Source organism: Carlito syrichta, unplaced genomic scaffold, assembly GCF_000164805.1.
Source record: "Carlito syrichta isolate Samal-C Ts95f unplaced genomic scaffold, Tarsius_syrichta-2.0.1 Scaffold307206, whole genome shotgun sequence".
NCBI lineage: Eukaryota > Metazoa > Chordata > Mammalia > Primates > Tarsiidae > Carlito > Carlito syrichta.
In genome coordinates, this window is record NW_007251302.1 from 846,363 (window position 1) to 866,789 (window position 20,427).

At 38.2% G+C, this 20,427-nt stretch overlaps 1 protein-coding gene across 1 annotated transcript in view; it reads right to left on the reverse strand.

Annotated features, from left to right (window-relative positions):
* Positions 1-779: 779 nt before the first annotated feature.
* The window catches only part of VPS41 (VPS41, HOPS complex subunit), a gene marked incomplete at its 5' end in the record, with an annotated part of 99,850 nt that continues 80,202 nt past the window's right edge, over positions 780-20,427 (reverse strand). Inside the window, 4 exons of the mRNA XM_008064145.2 lie at positions 780-3,898; positions 4,452-4,531; positions 6,355-6,399; positions 6,504-6,603. Of these exons, the coding sequence (XP_008062336.1) occupies positions 3,818-3,898; positions 4,452-4,531; positions 6,355-6,399; positions 6,504-6,603 (306 nt within the window). The remainder of the gene's footprint in view (positions 3,899-4,451; positions 4,532-6,354; positions 6,400-6,503; positions 6,604-20,427) is intronic.

The window sequence follows — 20,427 nt, forward strand, 5'->3', positions numbered from 1 at the left end:
TTGCAAAGTTAAATGCAATGGATTGCTTAGGCCAAGCCAAGGTCTCCAAGCTCTTTCACACATAGGGCACAAAGATTCCTGAGGGACTGGAGCAGGAAAATGGCACCACTAAGTGTGCATTTCAGAACCACCATGGGTGGATGGAAAGAAAGGCACAGTGAGTGATGAACTCTGGAAGATCCACTCCTGCAGGCTGGGTTATCTATCCTCTCACCTGTCTTATCTTTACTACTAATATCACATAGGATCCCAGTCGTCTCAAAACCTGCACTGAGGGCAGCCCCTTTGGGTCCCCTCCCACTGTGGGAGCTTTTCTGTCCTCTTAGTAAATCTTGCTTTCTTGAAAAAAGAAAAAATAAAAACCTGCACTGAATGAGAAAAGGGAAGGCATTTCTTTGCAGATTTTATAAATCGGCGTTTAGCTATCCAGGAATGGGAAGTGAAAGTTACGGTTTACTGTCAAAATCGGTCAAGTTTTAATAGCCTGGGTCTTGTGCGAATACATAATATTTAGCACATAGAAATGTCTCCCACACACCTAGTATACACATAATGTGCCTTAATGTTACTGAGAGCCTTAAGGGAAATTAGGAAATGGTATATTTTTGTTTACACAGTGCTTACTTAAAAGCATCAACCCACACTGCTGTGTGTGGCTCTGCTCTCTGGTGGTGGTGGGACAGCAGGTCCCTAGGCAGCTCAGCTCTGTGGGATGGCTTTGTGAGTTGTTCCTGGAAGTATCCCTTATTGTTTCTTCAGCCCCATCAATGAGTCTATAAGCCATTCAATACTTTATTACAAATTCCTTTATACTCAAAGAGTGGACTTTGCTTTCTACACACCGACCAAAACAGATGAAATAAGTACTCAAAAAAAAAAAAAGAATCAAATATGCTAGGATTAAAAGGAGGCACTCTGAAGGTAGACTGCCCGGGCTTAAATCCCAGCTGTGCGGCCCACTTCCCAGCTACCTGACCTTAGGCAAGTGACTTAAACTTTACGTGCTTCAGTTTCCTCACTGGTAAAATGATAATGGTGGTGAGAATACCTGTCTCACAAGGTTGCATGATACTTAAATGAGACACTGTATGCAAATTGCTTATCATAGTGCCCGACACAGTAATTACTCAGTAAATGTTTGTTTTTATATTAAAATACGGTTGACCCTTGAACAACACAGGGTTTAGGTGTACTGATCCCCTCTCCCAAAGTCAACAATTCTTGTATCACTTTTGATTCCCCAAAAACTTAACTACTAATAGCTTACTGTTGATAGGAAGCCTTATCAATTCAATAAACGGTTAATTAGCACTGAGGAGGAAGAGAAAGATGAGGGGTTGATCTTGCTGTCTTGGGTGGCAGAGGTGGAAGAAAATCCACATATTAAGTGGACTCATGCCATTCAAACCTGTGTTTTTCAAGGGTCAACTGTATATAGTTAAGCACAATAACAACCAAGTAAACTAAAGATAAATTAAGAACTTCTCAAAAATTCTCAAGGATGAACAGACTTAAACTGGTATTGAATGTTTTTGGCTACAAACAAATGCAAAACAAAAATGCTATCGCAAAAATATTTTGAACTTGGCTGTTTCACACTCACAGAATAGCTTTATTTAAGTAGAGGATGAAGTTTGCAAATATGTTCTCTAATATGAGTGGAGTAGGTTGGCTTTTTACCGATATTCTAAATTGGGCTAGTCACACATGAAAAAAATAGTCAACTGGCTAACATTTTGATTAATTTTGTCATATTTAAATCCTTATAGATTAATAAAAAGGATTGGATGTCCTTTAATAAAGTTATCTAATATTATCTATTCAAAAGAAAAGTCATTCTAAAAAGGGAGAGCTAGTGTTTTTTTATTAATAATAAAATCTATGTTGTTCAGGAATTTTCCAATATGCTAGAGTTATTTCTTAAATGATGAATGAATATATTTTATTAGTTTCTTCTTCTTAAATAAGTTATTTAAAATTGAAGAATGCTCAGTCACCTTTTCTGTACCTAGAATTTTCTGTATGTCCAAATGGTACTTAGTAATTAGTACAATTTTTCCCTGAAGCAAACAAAGGAACTGGAATTAGTAAATCCTATTGCCGGTTTTGTAACTGAACTTTTCTGGAAATTAGCTTGCTCAAACAATAAGAAGAGATCGAAATACATTTAATAAGCTGAATCTTCACATTCAATTGGCAATGTTGAAAATAAACAATTTAGCTTACTTGTAAGGTTTTTTATTTTTTAATTTTTTATGAGGAAAGGGATTCTCTGGTAGAAACAAAACCCCAAACTGAAAACTAGAAGTGCAGCAAATATAACACCAGTCTTAGAATAAGGAAATATTGAGAAGGCTGAGGGGTACATTCGCTAACAAGAAACAAAACTTCATGTTTTAAATATTTATAACAAAAAAAATCTGTTGTCTACTGGAGAATATTATTAACTCCAATGTGAAGAGATGCATTTCCTGTGTACTTGGCCCTATGATTTCTTAAAGGGATCAGGAGCCCTGCTCTAAAGTTAGGCAGTCACTTCTGCACCCTCAACCACAACTCTATATTGGTTCCCTCATCTCAAAACCGAGGGCTATGAGAGCTTCTTCCTGGGATGCTGTGACAATTAAATGAGATGTTGCTCATGGAACAAATTTGGTCGTTGGCATGCTCTCAGCACCTGTTAACATCCTGTCCTCTCAAAAAGACAGCAGCAGAAAGCTGCACTTATTCCCAACTATGGGACTGAAGAAGCAGGAACAATGAGGATAATTTTGCACACTTTACTCTCATTAGAGGATGGCCCTATATCCCAAGACAGATGAAGTCAAAACCTGTAAAACAGTCACAAGTTTGAATTTTCTCCTCTATGACATGTTTTGTTTATAGGAGGGCAAAAGAGACTCCAGAGGAGGCAAAAGGAAACATCATGATGCCCATCCTTCAGCATGAGGTAGTTCCACTTCTTCTGAGACTCCTTCTTAGACTTCAACAGGATCACTCGCTTTCCTCCTTACTAGCAAATCCTCACCACAATCCTTCAAACTCTAAGGTGCTAAAACTCTCTTCCTTACAAGGGTATTAGAATTCTTGATTGTGGCTGTTCAAGCCAGTAAAAGTGAGTCTTTCACAATGAAAAGAGTTATTGTTATTCAGTCAATAAATGCTGAGTGCCTGCCAGGACCAGACACTCTGCTAGTCATCAGGAAACACAGAACATGTGATTAGTAAACATACAGGTGCAGGACATGAGCCTGTTATGCCCGGATGCCACTGAATGAGTGACAATTTGTACAATGTTTTATTAAGGGCCTATTATGAAGACAACCACAGCTGACAAAATATTAAAATAAGTCAAACGTAGAACGCAGGAATGGTTGCCAGCAGAGCATATGGAAACAAGGTGGAAGTCATGGGGAGAAGCTTGCTGGACAACCATAGTTGGCCATGTTCTCGGGCAGCTGGAACAATTCTCAAAAGTCCACTTTATAGTTGAATGGTTTTATGAGGTCTAAAAAATTCACTTCTAACGCCTAGACTTATGTTTTCATTACTATATGAAGAATGAGTCAAGCAAGTAGATGACAAAATATTGACTATAGACCCAAATATTTCAAGGCATGGAGAGGGCCCCAACTCCTTTTCAAGTGCAAAGAGAAACCGCTAGTAGAAGAAAGAAATAGATCAAGAAACTGGTTTTGAGCAAATATGAACAAATATGAACAAATCTCTTAACAGCATGGGTATCAACAAATGCTTCTGTTGTTGCAAAAACAGTCTCAAAAAGTACAACGAAGAAGGACTGACAAGCAGAAACGAGCTATTTTTTCATCTCCAAAATTGCACTTCCTGGTCCACGATTCTTAGCACTGCAGATGTTGCAGAACTGTGCAGCAGAGTTCTAAAAATAAAGTTAAAAAAAAAGATTTTAAAAAATGTTCTTCCTCTTCTATCTCATATTCAGAAATATTATGACAGCATTAGTTGGGGGTTGTAGAGGAAGTGATGAGACGCTACTCCTTCTTCTGGAGATGATTTCTTGTTCTCATAGGATTCAGTCTGGACCAGCTGTTATTCTGTGACTCAAAGAAGTCTAATGTGACCCAAGGGAACATGACTTGACACAAAAGGATAACAGCATCATGGTACACGTGAGGCTGAGAGAGGCACACAATATATACTATTGCTACTACCTGCCTCAAGAGTCATCAATATGACCTGAATAAATTTACTCAAATGGGTATACTTTTAGAATGTCTATGATAGCACACTAAACATTTTTATATTTGAAAAGTAGATAAATTAGTTTTTTGTGTGTGATATAAAACTACATTATTTTAAAATAAAGTACTTTGAAATGATTTTTAAAAAATAAAATAAGCTTAAAGGATGACTGGTCATAGTTTTGAGCATTCGTTCCTTTCTAGTTGATAGATGCCAAGCTGCCAACTCACCATGCTGGGCATGGGCAGGCACTCTTTGTGGAACATGTGCCGGCAATGGAAGACCACCACACTGAAGGGCTTAGCTGCATCTGGAAGAAGGGCAGAAGACAGGAGACGAACTCAATGAAACAAGCAGACTAGGATTTTTTAAAACCAATCGTGACAGAAAGTCCTGCTGTCGTTTAATTTTTCAACAACAGGATGCCTTTGGAGGATGATGTATCTACAAAAACATTCCTGAGGGGTGGTGTGATCAAATACAAAGTGGGTTTTTATTGTGTCACTATGTGATTCACAGGTTACTTGCTTGGTGTCAGTTACCCAGACAATAAATGGAGGACAACTGCAGCAACCTTTATTTTAAGAACTAGAATTACTCTTCGGTCTGTAATCCCAGCACTTTGGGATGCTGAGGCGAGTGGAATGCCTGAACATTCCACGGGTTTGAGACCAGCCTGGGCAACTTGGTCTCTACAATATATCAAAAATTAGCCAGGCGTAGTAGCACGTGCCTGTAGTTCTGACTACTTGGAAGGCTGAGGCGAAAGGATCACTGGAGCCCAGCAGGTTGACACTGGGGTGGCCGTGAGTGTGCCACTGCACTCCAGCCTGGGCGGTGGAGTGAAACTCCAACTCAAAAAATAAAATCTAAAAACTAGAATCAGTATGTGTATGTGCCTGTGTATTCCTCCTTCCCCGATAATCATTACACACCACATATTGTAGTTATTTGTGGCTTATGAAAATGCTTTCCCAGTTCACCTGTCACCTTTGCCCAGGCTACTTACTGACTTTAGAGGCACAGCTGGGTTAAAATCCCAGGCTGTGACCTTGCCTTTTACTACATTTCTACTTGGTCTTGTCCCCTCATCTGCTCTTGCTCTGTGTGGCCAGCTTACTTCTAGTAAAATCTGGTGTCCTTAGCAGATTAAATTGGGAATTTAATCTAACTGTACAGTGGAAGTGCACGTGGTCTCTTTTCTGTTGAAACTCTGCCTAAAACACAATGCAAGCTCATTTCTTTTCCTGAGCCCACTGCTGTTTTGAACATAAGAATTTAAAACTCCAAACATATCTCCTCTAAAAAATAAACTAAGTGGAATGACTTCTCATGCTTCTGCTCTATTAAATAATCCCTTAATGCTAAGCAAATGTGAGGTCAACTAGGTCTTGTAGGACCCCTCTATACTGACACTTATGCTTTGTTAATTTCTACTTTCAAATTATGAAAATTTCCTCTTCTCATGTCACAATGAGCCTTAAGTAAAGTGCTTTTCATTACAGATGAAGATAAATATATATACCCCAAACTAGAAATAAACAAATGCTAATAGCTTTTAAAGAGCCACAGTTCCCATTGGATGCTGGGTATCATGTTACCACTGAAATGTGAGATGACTTGGGCATCTAGAGCCATACAGCAGAGAAAAAAATTAAAGAAAATAAAACACAACCTAAATTTTTTTTCTCCAGACAGACACACAGTTCTTCTATCTTGGGATTTAAATATGCTGATGGTTAGTTTTTGCTTTGTTTCACCTAGAACACTGATTCTCAAAGAATGGTCCCTGAACCAGCAGCATCAACATAACCTGGCAACTTGTTAGAAATGCACATTCCCAGGCCCTGCCCTGGAACTTTGGGGCCAGAGACTCTGGGAGCTGGCCCGGCAATCTGGGCTCTAACTAGCCTGCCAGGTGACGATGACTTACCCTACAGCTTGGAACCTCACCGCTGAAGAATGGCAGCACCAGCATCCAGCTGAAAGGGATGTGGACCAAAAATCTTCACTAAACCGAATTATTCTGAAAGTTATATTATTTTATCAACAGCAGTTAGTTAACCTCAAAATTTTGATTTCACCCATCATCAAAATATTTGAGAAATTTTCTGTCCCTCCCAACCATCTTACCTGATGGAAGAATAGGGGAAAGGCATGATTCACAGATATTCTCCTCTGTAAGAAAACACACACACTTCCGATTATGCCCTGTTTCTATCTGCCCTGCCATTTCTAAAAGCAGGGCATGGGTTCCATGTGATTACTTCAATCTTACTCACCATCGACTAGAACACCTTTCATTTGAGTTCGGTGCATTTTCTTCAGTAAGGACAAAGAGTCAGCTACGAGAATCTTCTTGCAGCCTTCACGAAGCAGAATCTAATGCACACATTTGGAAAGAAAAGCCATCTTAAACACACTCAAATGTAGGGGTTGAGGGGTTGAGGGAGAAAACTAGTGTGTTTGAAATACTCCACAAGGTGCTTACTGCTTCTCCTGCGTTCAGTAACCTCTTCCCTTCAAACCATTGCCCGACTGACCTTTCTAGCCAGGATTCAGCCATTACTCTCTTTACTCTGCATTATTTTTTTTTTTACAGTCAGACAGTGGCTCCTGTAGCATTTATAAAACCGAACATAAATTCCAAAGTCTGGCAAAGAAGGTCCTATATTAACTAACCCTACTGCTACCTTAGAGGGCTTCCTCATACAGTTTCTCTCTGGCAGTGTTTGGCCCCTCCATGACCTGCTCATTCCAACCTTCAGATCTTTGTCCAGAATGAAAAAACTTTGTCCAGAATGAAAAAGTGGATGATTCCAAAATCATCCACTTAATAAATCCATCTGTTACTGCACAAATACGTACTGGGTCCCTCATCATGTACAAGGCATTGGGTATAGATGATAAACCAAATGCGCTCCAGGTTGCAACCTGTCTTCTTTTCCTCCCAAATCCAATTCAAACCATTCAGCATAGTGCTATAAATGTGTGTGTGTGTGAAGTATTGACTGCATGAACCCTCAAATTTGGTGACTCCTAGGAGGCTGACAAGTGAAAAATGACCATAGGTATTCATCTGTCACAAGATTCATTTTCTTATTCTTCAATCCAGGATTGTACATTTTGTTTCTTTATGCATTTTTCTTGCTCTTCTGAAGGATTTTTATTATTTTTCCCCCTTCATGTCTGGAGAATGACAAGAGAGAACACAACACTTTTGCAGCCTCAGAAGTTAGGAGCCCACAGTGAAGGACAATGACTGTTTCTGGCTGGTACCAACATCATGTTTCAGAACTGGGGCATGATGGGGTTCAAGATCCCCACCTGCTTTTAGGTGAGATTGAAACTGGATAAATCGCGTGAACTGAGTGCAAGCCAGATGTCATTTTTGTCTAGAACTTGTTGCTGTTTTTCAAAGAGGAAGAAAATCGAGGCCTGAAGGACTGAGATTTTTGGGGGCCTGTGGCCTGCCTCTTCAGGCCTTTTGCCAAAGTCTTATCATATGTAGTTTTGTGAAACTATACATTACTGACATAGAAATTCACATAACAGATATCGCTGTCTCACAACAGTCTAGCTCTGTGGTAAAAAGCGTATGTCTTTTAAAGAATATATATTATTATTTTAAAAATTTAACTTATATTTATAATTTCTTTTTTTTAAAGAGACAAGGTCTTGCTATGTTGCCCAAGCTGGTCTCGAACTCCTGGGCTCAAGCAATCCTCCTGCCTCAGATTCTCAAAATGCTGGATTAAAGGTGTGAGTCACCCGCCCCCAGCCGAGAAGTATGTGTCTTTCAGTGGTAAGTGCTACCATTGAGGTGAACACTGGTTTCTTCACACTGATGTCACTCTCAACTCCAAACCCCTGATGGGCATTTTGCTTTCACAGGTTTTAAATTCATGCTGCCAGGGAAGGGAAGTAAGGGAGCAGTCAACCATGGTTCTTAATCCCCAGTGGTCTATGTGTTCTTCTACAAATCCCAAAGAGTACTTGGCTTTGGATGAATCCAGCTACAGGGCTTTTCCCCCTAATTATATGAAGGCAAACATTCAATAAAACCAAACCAAAGTTCTACACCTGCCATTTCTAGTATTGATGAACAATAAACAGTATGATTTTAGTATTCCTACATTAATTGAGAAGCTGCCTATAAAGTTTTATTCTTTACAATTCAACTAGAAATAAATGCTTCATTTTATTTTAAAGGACATTTAAATTTTAATAGACACAAATCATATAGAAGATAAAAACAAATACAGTAAGAAAGATATCTGAGAAATGCTGATGCCAGTAATCTTTGAGAAAATTTATAAGCAAGCATATAAAATAGCTGTTCAGCTTCTATTGCCAAAATAAAAAAGTTAAGAAAAATAGTGTCAATCACAACATCTCTGGTAAAATGTTTCAAAAAGAAATAGCTCTGACCCTCAGTGGGTGCTCAAGGCCCACTGCATGAATAATACAGGAGGAAGGGCAGAGCCGGCCGTCTAGACAGAAGCACTGGGTCTGAAAACTAAAAATGAAAATACCAAGAAATGCTAACTAAGAAGGAACCATCTCCTCAGCAGGATTACATTTTTCTAAATAGGTACAATCTGTCTGCCCGCAGAAGTATTTTCTAGGAAAAATTCAGTATTCATAGGCAAACAGCCAGGAGAGGGAAAGTAAATAAATACCATATATTATGTTACTTCCCACTTCATTTGGTTAAAATCCAAGGCTCCAAATTAGAAACAGGAAAACATTTAAGTTTCATTTCCATGATTCCAGGCAGGTATATCAAAAAATGAGTCTATCATCTCTCGAAAATAATAGTTTATTCTGTCACATCTATAATAATTTGAAAGCAATCAAAGGTGATGACTGAAAGAAGACTGTACAAGATTATAATTTAGTATTACAGTATATAGGTATTGTTTTCAATATTGGAAATCAGGCAAGGCATTACATTGACTATGAATAAATTCCTCGCAGCAACTACAATAGTGACTCATGAAAAATGTGCTATTGTTGATGGATTTCCCATGACTGCTTTTATTATAAAGACAATGATGGTCAAGAGTCAGATGTCGCAGTGCTGGCGTAAGGAGGTCATCTTCACCTCTTTCTGATTTTCACACTCATGATTTCTGACTATTTCCATTTTCAAGGTCATCTTACCCATCCTATTTTCCTAGCTGTGGACTCCCACCTTCCTCCTGTCTGCTTCCTAACTTGTACATGTGATGTTCTTGACAAACTTAGGGCACTTGTCTTCTGTTATCAGGTTTTCAATGACCAGAGTCTCTCTCTCACTCTGAGTACTATAATTCATTACTTTGTGCTATTTTTCTTTTTAAAATATAAAATATGTGAAAAGAACAAAAGAAAAATATAAATATCCAACTTCCCACTGCCTAGATTGAATAAATCGTATTTTGTCATGTGTTTCAGATCTGCTTATTACAGAAAATGAAGTCTTACAAACAGCTGACACTTTCTTGCACTTCACTGTTCCTTCTTCATCCTTTCACACACAACTAAAACTTTGTTTAGTGTGTCCAACTAAAATACATTGCTGGCTGGGGATCATGAAACACAGATCTGCTCAATGAGACGAACATCAAGTCTGGGAAGGCATCCCTTCCAAATAAAAAAGCAAAGCCTTATTAGGAAAAAGTCCTCTGCCTCCTACATCTTCCTGCCTGGAATGTGGACTAGCAATACAGCATCCAACTCGTGACCAAGAGACAATCCTGATGTATATTCTCCTGTTGACAGACATTGAGGCTCTTTCCAGTTTCGAGGTACTAAGGCTATAGTTGTAAAGAACATTCTTGTGCACACCTTTTTGTGGACCTGCTTTCTCATCTCTTGAGTAAACAACTAAGAGTGAAATTGCTGGGGCATAAAATAGGTATATGTTTTAACTTTTGAAGTAACTGTAAAACAGTTTTCCAAAGTTGTACCACTTGTTACTCCCACATATTAAGTCTTGATATCTGATAATTCTATCCCCCTAAGTCTTCTTGGAAAATTGGTGATCTTAGTGTTTTACTTCTTAAAAAATTTTAGGACCTGCTTATCAATTTCGAAAAAAAAAATCTTTGGATATTTTGATTACAGTGTATTCAACACATAAAGGACTACTTTAGAGATAACTGAGAACATTTATGATGTGGATGTACTTTTAAAAATTAAATAAATGGTCAAATTCAATTTGCTAATGATTTGTGTATTTTTTTGAATTTGTGTTAAAAAAGACAGGGCTATAATTTTTTTTATATTACTCTCATGTAGTACTAGCATTAAGGTTATATTATTTGTATCCTATGAGGAACTGAGGAACTTTTCTATGCTATTATGTGAAGAAATTCATGTAAAATAGGGGTTGTCTTTTTTTTTTTTTAATTAAAAGTTTGACAAGATTTCTCTTTAAAATTGCCTATGGAATAATTTTTATGTGTTCTAACTATCAATTAATTTCTTTAGTAACTATAAGTCTATTCTATTTACTCTTGAATAAATATGGATAATTTATATCTTCCTAGAAAACTGTCATTTCTTCCGAGTTGTCAAAGGTATTGATATAAGTTTGTGTATTTTACTAACTTTAGGTGCTGAAAACTTAAAATTAGTCTGCAAGGACTTTCTTTCTCTCAGACTCTGTGGAATTTGCAAATACATTTTGTGATGTTTCCTGAATGTTTAGACTACAGAAGATTACAAGCACGCTGTTTTAAAAATTATGTCCTCCTCCCCACCAAAAGTAGTTCTTATTTTTCAAAGTATGCCTGCTGACCTTTCAAAGATTATTTTTTACCTACGAAAATCTTTCTTGCCTGCTTCCTCCTGTTTCCGCCTGGTTTCTCATTCTCTGTGTTAGATAGTCTCTGATATCACTTTCAGAAATTAAAACCAGTTTGAAACATCTTGTTATCTGTGAAATCTCTGCTTGGTAAATAAGAGCTCATTATTAGTCTTTGCTTTGTAATCTGTTGCTGTCTTTTCTTTCCTCAACTTCATAACAGCACTAGTTTTCATCCAAAAAGATATTTGCAGGAACTGTTTAAAAATATTATTTTTCAGAGATGAATTTTCCTAATGGGATTTTCCTCATTTTTCCAAGATTATTCAAATCTGTGGGCTACTTCTATCTTTCTCAATTACTCTTGTTTTCTTAATATTACTTCTCTCCACAGTTCTTGGTTTTCCTAAGTTTTGTATTTTATTAACCTGGCCTGTACTCTTTCTTTCCTCTTTAGCATTTTCAAGACAACCAGTTGCTACTTCTATAATTCTATAATTAATTTGTTACATATTATATTTTGTGCTATGGCAAATTTAAATAAAAAGAAATTTACAAGATAGCTGTTGAAAACCAAATGAGACCTTAGATTTGCCCTATCTTCTAATTTTTCTGCAGTCCATCATGATTGATAATAATCCCAACCAAAAGCAAAACATCACACTCATAGTCATTTTATAAAGCAATAAAAAAGCTGTACATCAGTGAAGTTATTATGGCTCATTAGAAACAGCTGCCGGAAAGCATGCCATCAAAAATTGCCAAGTTTTTGAAGTTGTTATTTTGAAAGATTCTTTGGGCATTGCACTTTTTGCTGACATTGCCTTGTTCAAACTGTAATGCTTATCATTAGAATTTCAAATGACAGACAGCTACCTGGTAGTAAAAGGTCTCAATGTGACATAGAGTTAGACTGAGAAACTTTCTCCCTCTTTTCTAATCTATCCTATAGGCCATTATGTTATGGGATTTGAAGTCTACTTGAAAAAGCTTTGCTTTTGTTTGGAATTATTATCAAAGATAAACTTCAGAGAAATAAGAATGAAAAGAGGAAGACTCTAAGATCTCCTTTTGGAGCTTAGAAACAATCTTTATAAATACAACTATTTAAATGTATAAAATAGTATATAGTATGCGTGTGCTAAACTGTAGCTGGTTGTCACAGGCCCCCATGTCACCTAAAAAGCTGTGATGAGATCAAATTGAAATAATTTGAATGGAAAACAAATTTGGTCTTAAAAGTTTATTTCAGGAATTTATTTCAAAAACTCAGAAGAAAATTAAGAACTTATAGACCATGAGTCAAAAAAAAACAACAGATGCTGGAGAGGATGTGGGGAAAAGGGAACACTTCCACGCTGTTGGTGGGAGTGCAAACTAGTACAGCCTCTGTGAAAAACAGTTTGGCGATTCCTAAAATATCTAAAAATTGACCTCTCATACGACTCAGAAATATCCCTACTGGGACTATACTGGGAAGAACTCAAATCACTCTATGAAAAAGATACTTGCACATGCATGTTTCTTGCAGCATTGTTCACAATAGTAAAAACATGGAACCCTGCTGCCCATTGAAAGAGTACTGGATAAAAAAAATGTGGTACAAATACACGATGGAATATTATGCAGCCATAAGGACAAAACTCTGAACTTCACAGCAACTTGGATGGACTTAGAGTCTATAATGAGTGATCTATCATAGAAACAAAGAACTGAGTACCACATGTTCTCACTCATAAGTAGAACGATTGTCATAATACTAGAACAATTATTATAATACTATAAGAAAGGGATTGGCAGTAGTGGGGAACTGTAGGGGGTGGGAGGTGGGGTTAGTAGTAGTGGGAAACTGCGGTGGGGGAGGGCACACATCATCAACAAGGATACCTGCATAATGAGCATTTATATACCTAACCCTGAATTGTACCCCACCTCTTTAAAATACAAAATTAAAAAAAAAAAAGAAAAGAAACCCATGGGCACACAATCTGTTATTGGGTACCATGTCTACTACCAGGGAAAGTTACGGTTCATTAGAAGCCCAAATCTCTCCTGCATGCAATTAACTTATACAGAAACTCCTCACCTGTACCCCACAACTCTAAAGTAAACACATAAAAGAAACCCATGTGGACCCAAAAACAGGTTAGTAAAAAAGAAGTCAATATTTTTCTTTAATCACTCTGGATTAAAGACAAATATTTATTCAAAGTAGAGATATAGGAAATAATAAAAAAACTTATGCGACTGTAGCAAATGTAAATATGGCAAAATAACTTTGGCAGGCATGAAGATGTCTGGAGTCAGTTTATGAATTTGGATGGCATGTGCACGTGCATATGTGGACATGTGTGTGTCTTTGTGTCTGTTCATGTATACATGTATGTGCTTGTATGTGTAGTGTGTGCATCTCTCTGTGTGTAAATTAACACAGTGAAAGTGTTAAAAGCTTTTTACTTCTCCCAGAAACATTAATTCAGGCCATGAGCTGCTTGAGGAAAGGACATGTTGCTCATCTCCAGGTCTTTGAGACCAACGACCTATGGAGGTCCTGTTAGGACCTAACATACATCTGGCACAGGAGGCATTCACATATTTAAATAAACATGTTTACAAATTGTTAAGCATATGACAGCTTAAAAACAAAGATTCTGCAGGACATCAAGACCTTCTACAACACTTCCCTTCAGGCAATGTCTATCAGTGCTGCTGACCTCACCTGGGAGGGGCTGTCCTGCTATGCACCCCCAGACAGGATTCAGTCTAGGGGCACTGAGGAGGAAAGGGGCTAGGGCGGGAAGGGAGTCAAGGGATGGAATCTTGTCATTTTATTTATTTTTTAATAAATGCCATTTTTTGAGGCAAAACAAGGAACTGTGAAAACAAACAAAAACCCCTCAATTATATCTACAAATATAAGATACATTATTATCAATTCCAAAATAAGTATTATTTACATCAAAATAGTAAGTTAATATTAAATATGCGGCAACATTCAACATATAAAGGCATATTTATAAGTGACTCTATTAAGAACTTGAGAGCCAGGCATAGTGGCTCATGCCAGCACTTTGGAAAGCTGAGGTAGGAAGATTGTTTGAGCCCAGGAGTTTGACACCAGCCTGGGCAATACAGCAAGACTTCATACCTACAAAGCAATCAAAAAATGAACTGGGCATGGTGGGCATGGTGGTAGCTACTGGGGGAGGGGGCAGGGTGAGGTGGAGGATCACCTGAGTCCAAGAGGTCAAGGTGTGGAGCTGTGATCGTGCCACTGCACCCCAGCCTGGGTAACAGAGTAAGACTCTGACACAAAAACAAAAGAAAACAAAACAAAAAACTTCAGAGACAGAAGATATTTTAGAGATCATCTAATCTTGAGTTTCCTAAATGCCAATACATAAACAAGTGGCAGACTGGGTATGTAAGAATTATCAAGGTCATTTAAGGACACACTTCCTGGTCTTCCCTCAAAAGATTCTCATCCAGCAGATGTAGGTTAGTACCTGAAACAACCTGAAATGATGTCATTTTTAAAAGAATTCAGATAATTCTGGTGTGTAGCCAGACTTAACACTGATTTAATCTAATGGGAAAACTGAGATCCAGAAAGCTTAAGTGTCCTCCCAAAGATCAATAGGCTTGTTAACAGCAAAGCCACAGCTAGAATCCAGGTCCACAAACATCATGTCCACTGTTCTGTAAAATACAGCAGGCTGTCTATTTGTCTTCCATGACCGTTATGTTTCTCTAGTGTAAACTGCCAGTACAATGAATGGGACCCCAGATACCCATGGGACAAGCAGTGAGGATATAATGTGGAAGAACTCACTAAACAGCACCATACATATAGTTCATTTTTACCCAAAAAGATAACATAAAAGAAGTATCACAAGGCGCACACACACAGAAATTAACAGGCACTATTAGAGTAAAAAGAAGGATGAGTATCATAATCATAAAGCTGAAAGCATGACCACCAAAAACAGTTTCAGCATTTATGTACCTTATAAATAGATGTATAAAAATAAAAGCATTCATAAATAGTTATATCTAATTATAGGGAATGGCAAGCATCTCTCATAGCTTCCATCCCAAGAGAAAGAAATGTACAGGGTAAATTTTCCTTCCCTCGTCAGGTGATGACAACCTTCTTTTCAACATGCAGGGATTCCACATTTGTACCAGTTTTGAAAGCTGGAGGTAAAGGAAGTTGGGCAATGCCTCTTTCAGGTTAGTAGCTGAGGAGAAAATTATCTATCTTAAAACAAAAACAAAACGTCACAACCCTCATGTTCGTCACAGATGAGAAAGAACAAAACATAAAGCAGAAGTGAGAATAATGACAAGCATTACTTGGGGGGGGGGAGTTGCCAAATCTCAGGAGGCAGAGCAGCACAGACAAAGTGCACAGGTTTGGAATCCTGGCTCTACTGCTTGGCTTGAGCAAATCACTTAACATCTCCTAGCCTCAACTATCTCATATGCAAAGCAGGCCTGTGTCAAGGAACCCTGGGAGACCACACGTGGCATGACGCTGTAAAGTATACATGGATACAAATATGGGGCCAATCTCCACAATTACACAAGATCAGAGGAGCTTCCATCATGACAGGGAACTGAATGCTGTGTCCATCTTGTAAAGGCTAAGTCACAGGTTTGTAGAGTGATCTTTGAGATTATATATCAGGAGACCCAACCCAGTGCCCCAAAGTTGAACATACCACTCCAGTCAGACATGCAGAGAAAAGCAACTAGGCAGGTGTTGGCCTAAAGGCAATGCAGCTTTCACCCACTGCCTTACATCCAAGTTGCTTTAGAAATTTCTATAGCTTCGAAAGCATCTAAGCTGGAGGTTTAATTTGGCCCCTGCCCATTCCCTTTCCTTTTCAGGCTGAAAAAGGAGGTCCAAGGATGTACAATGACTTGTTCAGGATCATATACTATGCAGGCTCACACCAAGGACTCAGGAGGCAAAGCCTTGTGTGGTTTCCACTGTACCACATGGCCTTAAGAAGCTAGTTAAAATATGATTGCTATTTCCCCCCCAGCAATGTTACCCACAGTGAAAAACTAAGAACCCTCTCTAATTAGAAGATATTTTTAGGGATTATTTATGGCTGTAAGAGCTAATACAGTCATGGATAAAAAGGCAAGACAGAAGATTTGGGTTCAAATCTAGTTCAACACTTTCTCAGACTGGCAAATCATTTAACTACTTTGAGTCTCAGTCTTCTCATCTGTAAAATGGAGATAACAGTTCCTACAGGACTGTTCTGAAGATAAAATGTTTGTCAAAAAACTGTCCAAAGAAAAGTGCTTAAGAACAATAGATGCTAAAATTCTTGAGGACAAAAAGTCTCCAACAACAGAAATGTATATAAATGCTAAATAAATAAATGTTAAATTTACAATTAAAAAGCATAAAAACATTACAAATATAAACAATTTATAGCATAAAATAATTTGGAAACTGGTCATTTTATTGCAAAACTTGAAATACTATTTATGCCACAGTTTTGGAAATAATTTATATCAAAACCAATGCTATTTGTCCTTGATATCAGGCCTAGAAACATTTAAAATTTATAAAGTATAATGCAGGCTACTTACTACTGACTTCCTGAAGCTTTTAAAATGTGTGGAGTTATTACACTAACAAGGCAGAAAAACATGATAAACTAAAACAAATTAAACATGGCAATGTAATTGATTATACTACTTCCTGAACTCAACTGTGTCACAGGCATCTAACATGCCTAATGATGCTGAATTTTGGTGGAAGAGCACCGTTACTTTTTAGAAAATGTGAAACTTTAAAGTCAGAAGAGCTGTGCATTTTAAGATTTTTACCACAGTCTTTTCTACCTGCCTCTTTCCAATTAATAATTGGCTAATGAATGATCACCCAAAGTAAATCCAATGCTTCAATGCTCAAAATATGTTTAAAAATGCTATATACTCTTTTGTAAATTTCCCCTCAGAGATTCCCGATGCATACTAGACCCCCCCCCCAAAAAAAATGTGCTGAGAAGCCCTGTGAAAGCATTTCTCTAACATGAGATCATAAATCCTTATGTTTACTGAATGGTTTTTGATATCCACTGGGGTCATCTCCCTGTTGGGCCCCATCCCACCATATCCATAGCAGACTCCAGATTCTTAGAGATTCATGAACTTGCAAAATTTCTCCTGGATTTTGGGGATTAACGAGGTCACCACTTTTTTTTTAATTTTGCTAGGTGAGGACATGTGAAAATCAATTATAATTTTATGAAACATAAACCAAAGGAGATTAAACAAATCAAAGAAGAACATGCATACAAAATCCTTCTGGAAACTGCAAAATAAACTATAGAAAGATTAAATTTTGTTTACAATGATCCTTAACAGGTTTCCTAGAGAAAAAAAATTAATAGATGGTCATTAATAAATTATGGAAAAAGAGCAGCCTTTTCCACAGGGAAAAAATCTCAACTCTTTCTTCATTTATGAGTTGGAAGTACCCCATGGAATTCTTTGAACAGCCTGCCCCAGGAAAGCATTTTCTCTGCATCTTTTAACAAGGTGTCTGAGCTCTGGTGGGGACCAAAGGTATAGCAGTTTCCACAATCTCTGTCATTCTCCTGAGGGGTCCCTTTCTCACCCTCTGAGAAGCTACTCCTTGGTTGGGGGACTTAAAGGCAACCACAGCTCTTTGGACCCACTAGTTAAATAATTCTGAACCTCCTTAACTTATTTCCCACTGCATACTTACATATATTAAGGAAAAGCTCTCAGTATATTTTAATTAAGAGGATAAAATATTGATTTAGCAAATGTTTTAGAGAATTTTTTAATGTAAGGCATTCACTTTGCATCTAATAATAATTTTTATTTCTAGCCAGTTTAGAACTATGCAAATTTATTCATAAAATAAATGAGCAGTGAGATCACAGTGGTGTCCATATGCTTGATTCTCTGGAAGAAGAGTCTAGTAAGAGGGATTTATTGGGTGGATTTTCAGGCACTGTGGAGGCTAGGGGGAAAAAAAGCATAATTTTCAACCTGGAGATTGAGCTTCTTGCACTTCAGCTGAAGGACAGAGGGATAATTATTTATTACCTCCCTTAGGGGAGACTTGTTCAGAGACACCTAAATGATGTCTCAACAAATTTGGACTGGAAACTTCGAGCATATTCTGGCATAGCTGGTGGTGATAAGGATCGATGAAGTATATCACTAAGAAGCTCACCTCACACCCAAAGGTGTGACGTTGAAACCACATTCACCAAAGCCTAATTGCAAGTCTTGGAATAAGTGACTTCCCTGCCTGGATCACCATTTCACATTCCTAGGAGCTGCAAAAAAGGCAAGTGTCCGGGGCCACCTCTCCTTGCTGATTAACCCATCCCTATATTTTTATTTCCTCCTTGCCTTTCTCATTCTCCCTCCAACAACCTTTCCTCTGGGTGACCTGCAAATCTCCAAATCCCACTGGAAATATACACCTGTATATCTTTCGGCTCTTTGCCCAAAAAGTTCTCTACTTTGGCTTAACTGAATACTGATTTCTCTCTCATGAACCCAGCTTCCCACAAAGCTTCTGAGTGAAGGCTCCTTGATCTCTCACACCTCCACCTGTAGGAAAATCCTCTTTTCCTTGTGTTATCCAATAAGACCACAGTCTTCTATGGACTCTAAGGTTAACATTCCAGTTCACTGAGAAGCTGGAGGTTGGCTCAGGGGGCCTCCCTTCTCCCACCCAGTCCTTGATGTCCATCTGGGTGACTTGGCAAAGGCTATGCCCTCACAGTTTTTGGACTAACCTACTTCAATGACTCCACTTCTGAAAATTTAATGTAACAGCACACCACCAGCCTACAACCTTTTGTCCCTCCAGTTCTGCCATCCCTTTTAATCTCCTGCATCTGTTCTGGATGCCACCAATCTTTTTGCAACTTCTTCTCCTTTCTACCTTGCCTCTTTCCTAAGGTTGTTACCCTGAGTTCAGAAGGTGGCCCTCTACTCCACACCCTACACAGTGACTCCTGGACCAACATATCTCACCATCATGCTCCTCTGCTTACAACTTCATCTTTTGGCTTTACCTGAAAAGTCTGATTGTTTCCAGGAAAACAATTTCATCCACTGTAACAAAAACTCATTTTCAAATGAATTAGAGAAAAAACAAGAGTCTGATTTATATTTTTTATATTTTTTATTTTTTTGAGTTGGAGTCTCCTTCCATCGCCCAGGCTGGAGTTCACAGCACACTCATGGCCACCCCAGCGTCGACCTGCTGGGCCCCAGCGATCCTTCCGCCTGAGTCTTCCAAGTAGCCGGTACTTCAGGCACGAGTTACCATACCCGGTTAATTTTTGATTTTCATTGTAGAGATGAGGTCACCAAGTAGCCCAGGTTGGTCTTGAACCCACAGGCTCAGGCAATTCACCTGCCTAGGCCTCCCAAAGTGCTGGGATTACAGGCTGAGCCATGAAGCCCAGGCAACAGTTTGATTTTTAGAGGAAATGTGTTTTCAACAGTTTCAAATTCTATAAGCGCTAATATCCTGAAAAGTAGTATTTGCCAGAGTCTTTTAAACATGTAATTAGCATATTATTTCTATGAAAATGAATTCCATTGTTCTTATCACAAATTCTGAATTAACAGATAATAAAGTTGCACTATTCTAGAAAACAGAAAAAAGATTAAATAAAATCCTGTATTTTATCATCTTTCAGGCAATGGATTACTGAATAGTGTCAAGAAAAATTATCAAACTATTTGAACACCGTATTTTTTAACTCCTGCGAACGAACACAACATTTACTCTTCCTAACAATGTTAGAGTGGCCCAATCTAACAGCCACAAGAACTATTTTCACATACTCTTTAATTCCATGTAATATTAACCACACAAATGTAGGAATACCTGCTTAACAAAAAGAGAAAATTTGAGGATAGCTAAAGAATCAAATAGTTTTTTTTTTTTTTTGAGTTGGAGTCTCACTCTGTTGCTCAGGCTAGAGTGCAGTGGCATACTCACGGCCACCCTAGCAATGACCTACTGGGTTCTGGCGATCCTTCCACTTCAGCCTTCCATGTAGCTGGAACTATAGGTGCATGTTACCACGCCTGGCTAATTTTTTTTTTTATTGTAGAGACGAGGTCTCGCCAAGTTGCCCAGGCTGATCGTGAACATGCAGACTCAGGCAATCCATTCGCCTTGGCCTCCTGAAGTGCTGGGATTACAGGCTGAGCCACCGAGCCCAGCCTCAAATAGCTTTTTTAAGGGGTGATATCTCTAATTTCTCTATTTGAACAGTCTGCTAAATATTGGGCTGAGTAAAATGTAACTATCCAATTGAAAGTTTTGGCTGGGCTCAGTGGCTCAGCCTGTAATCCCAGCACTTTGGGAGGCTGAGGTGAGT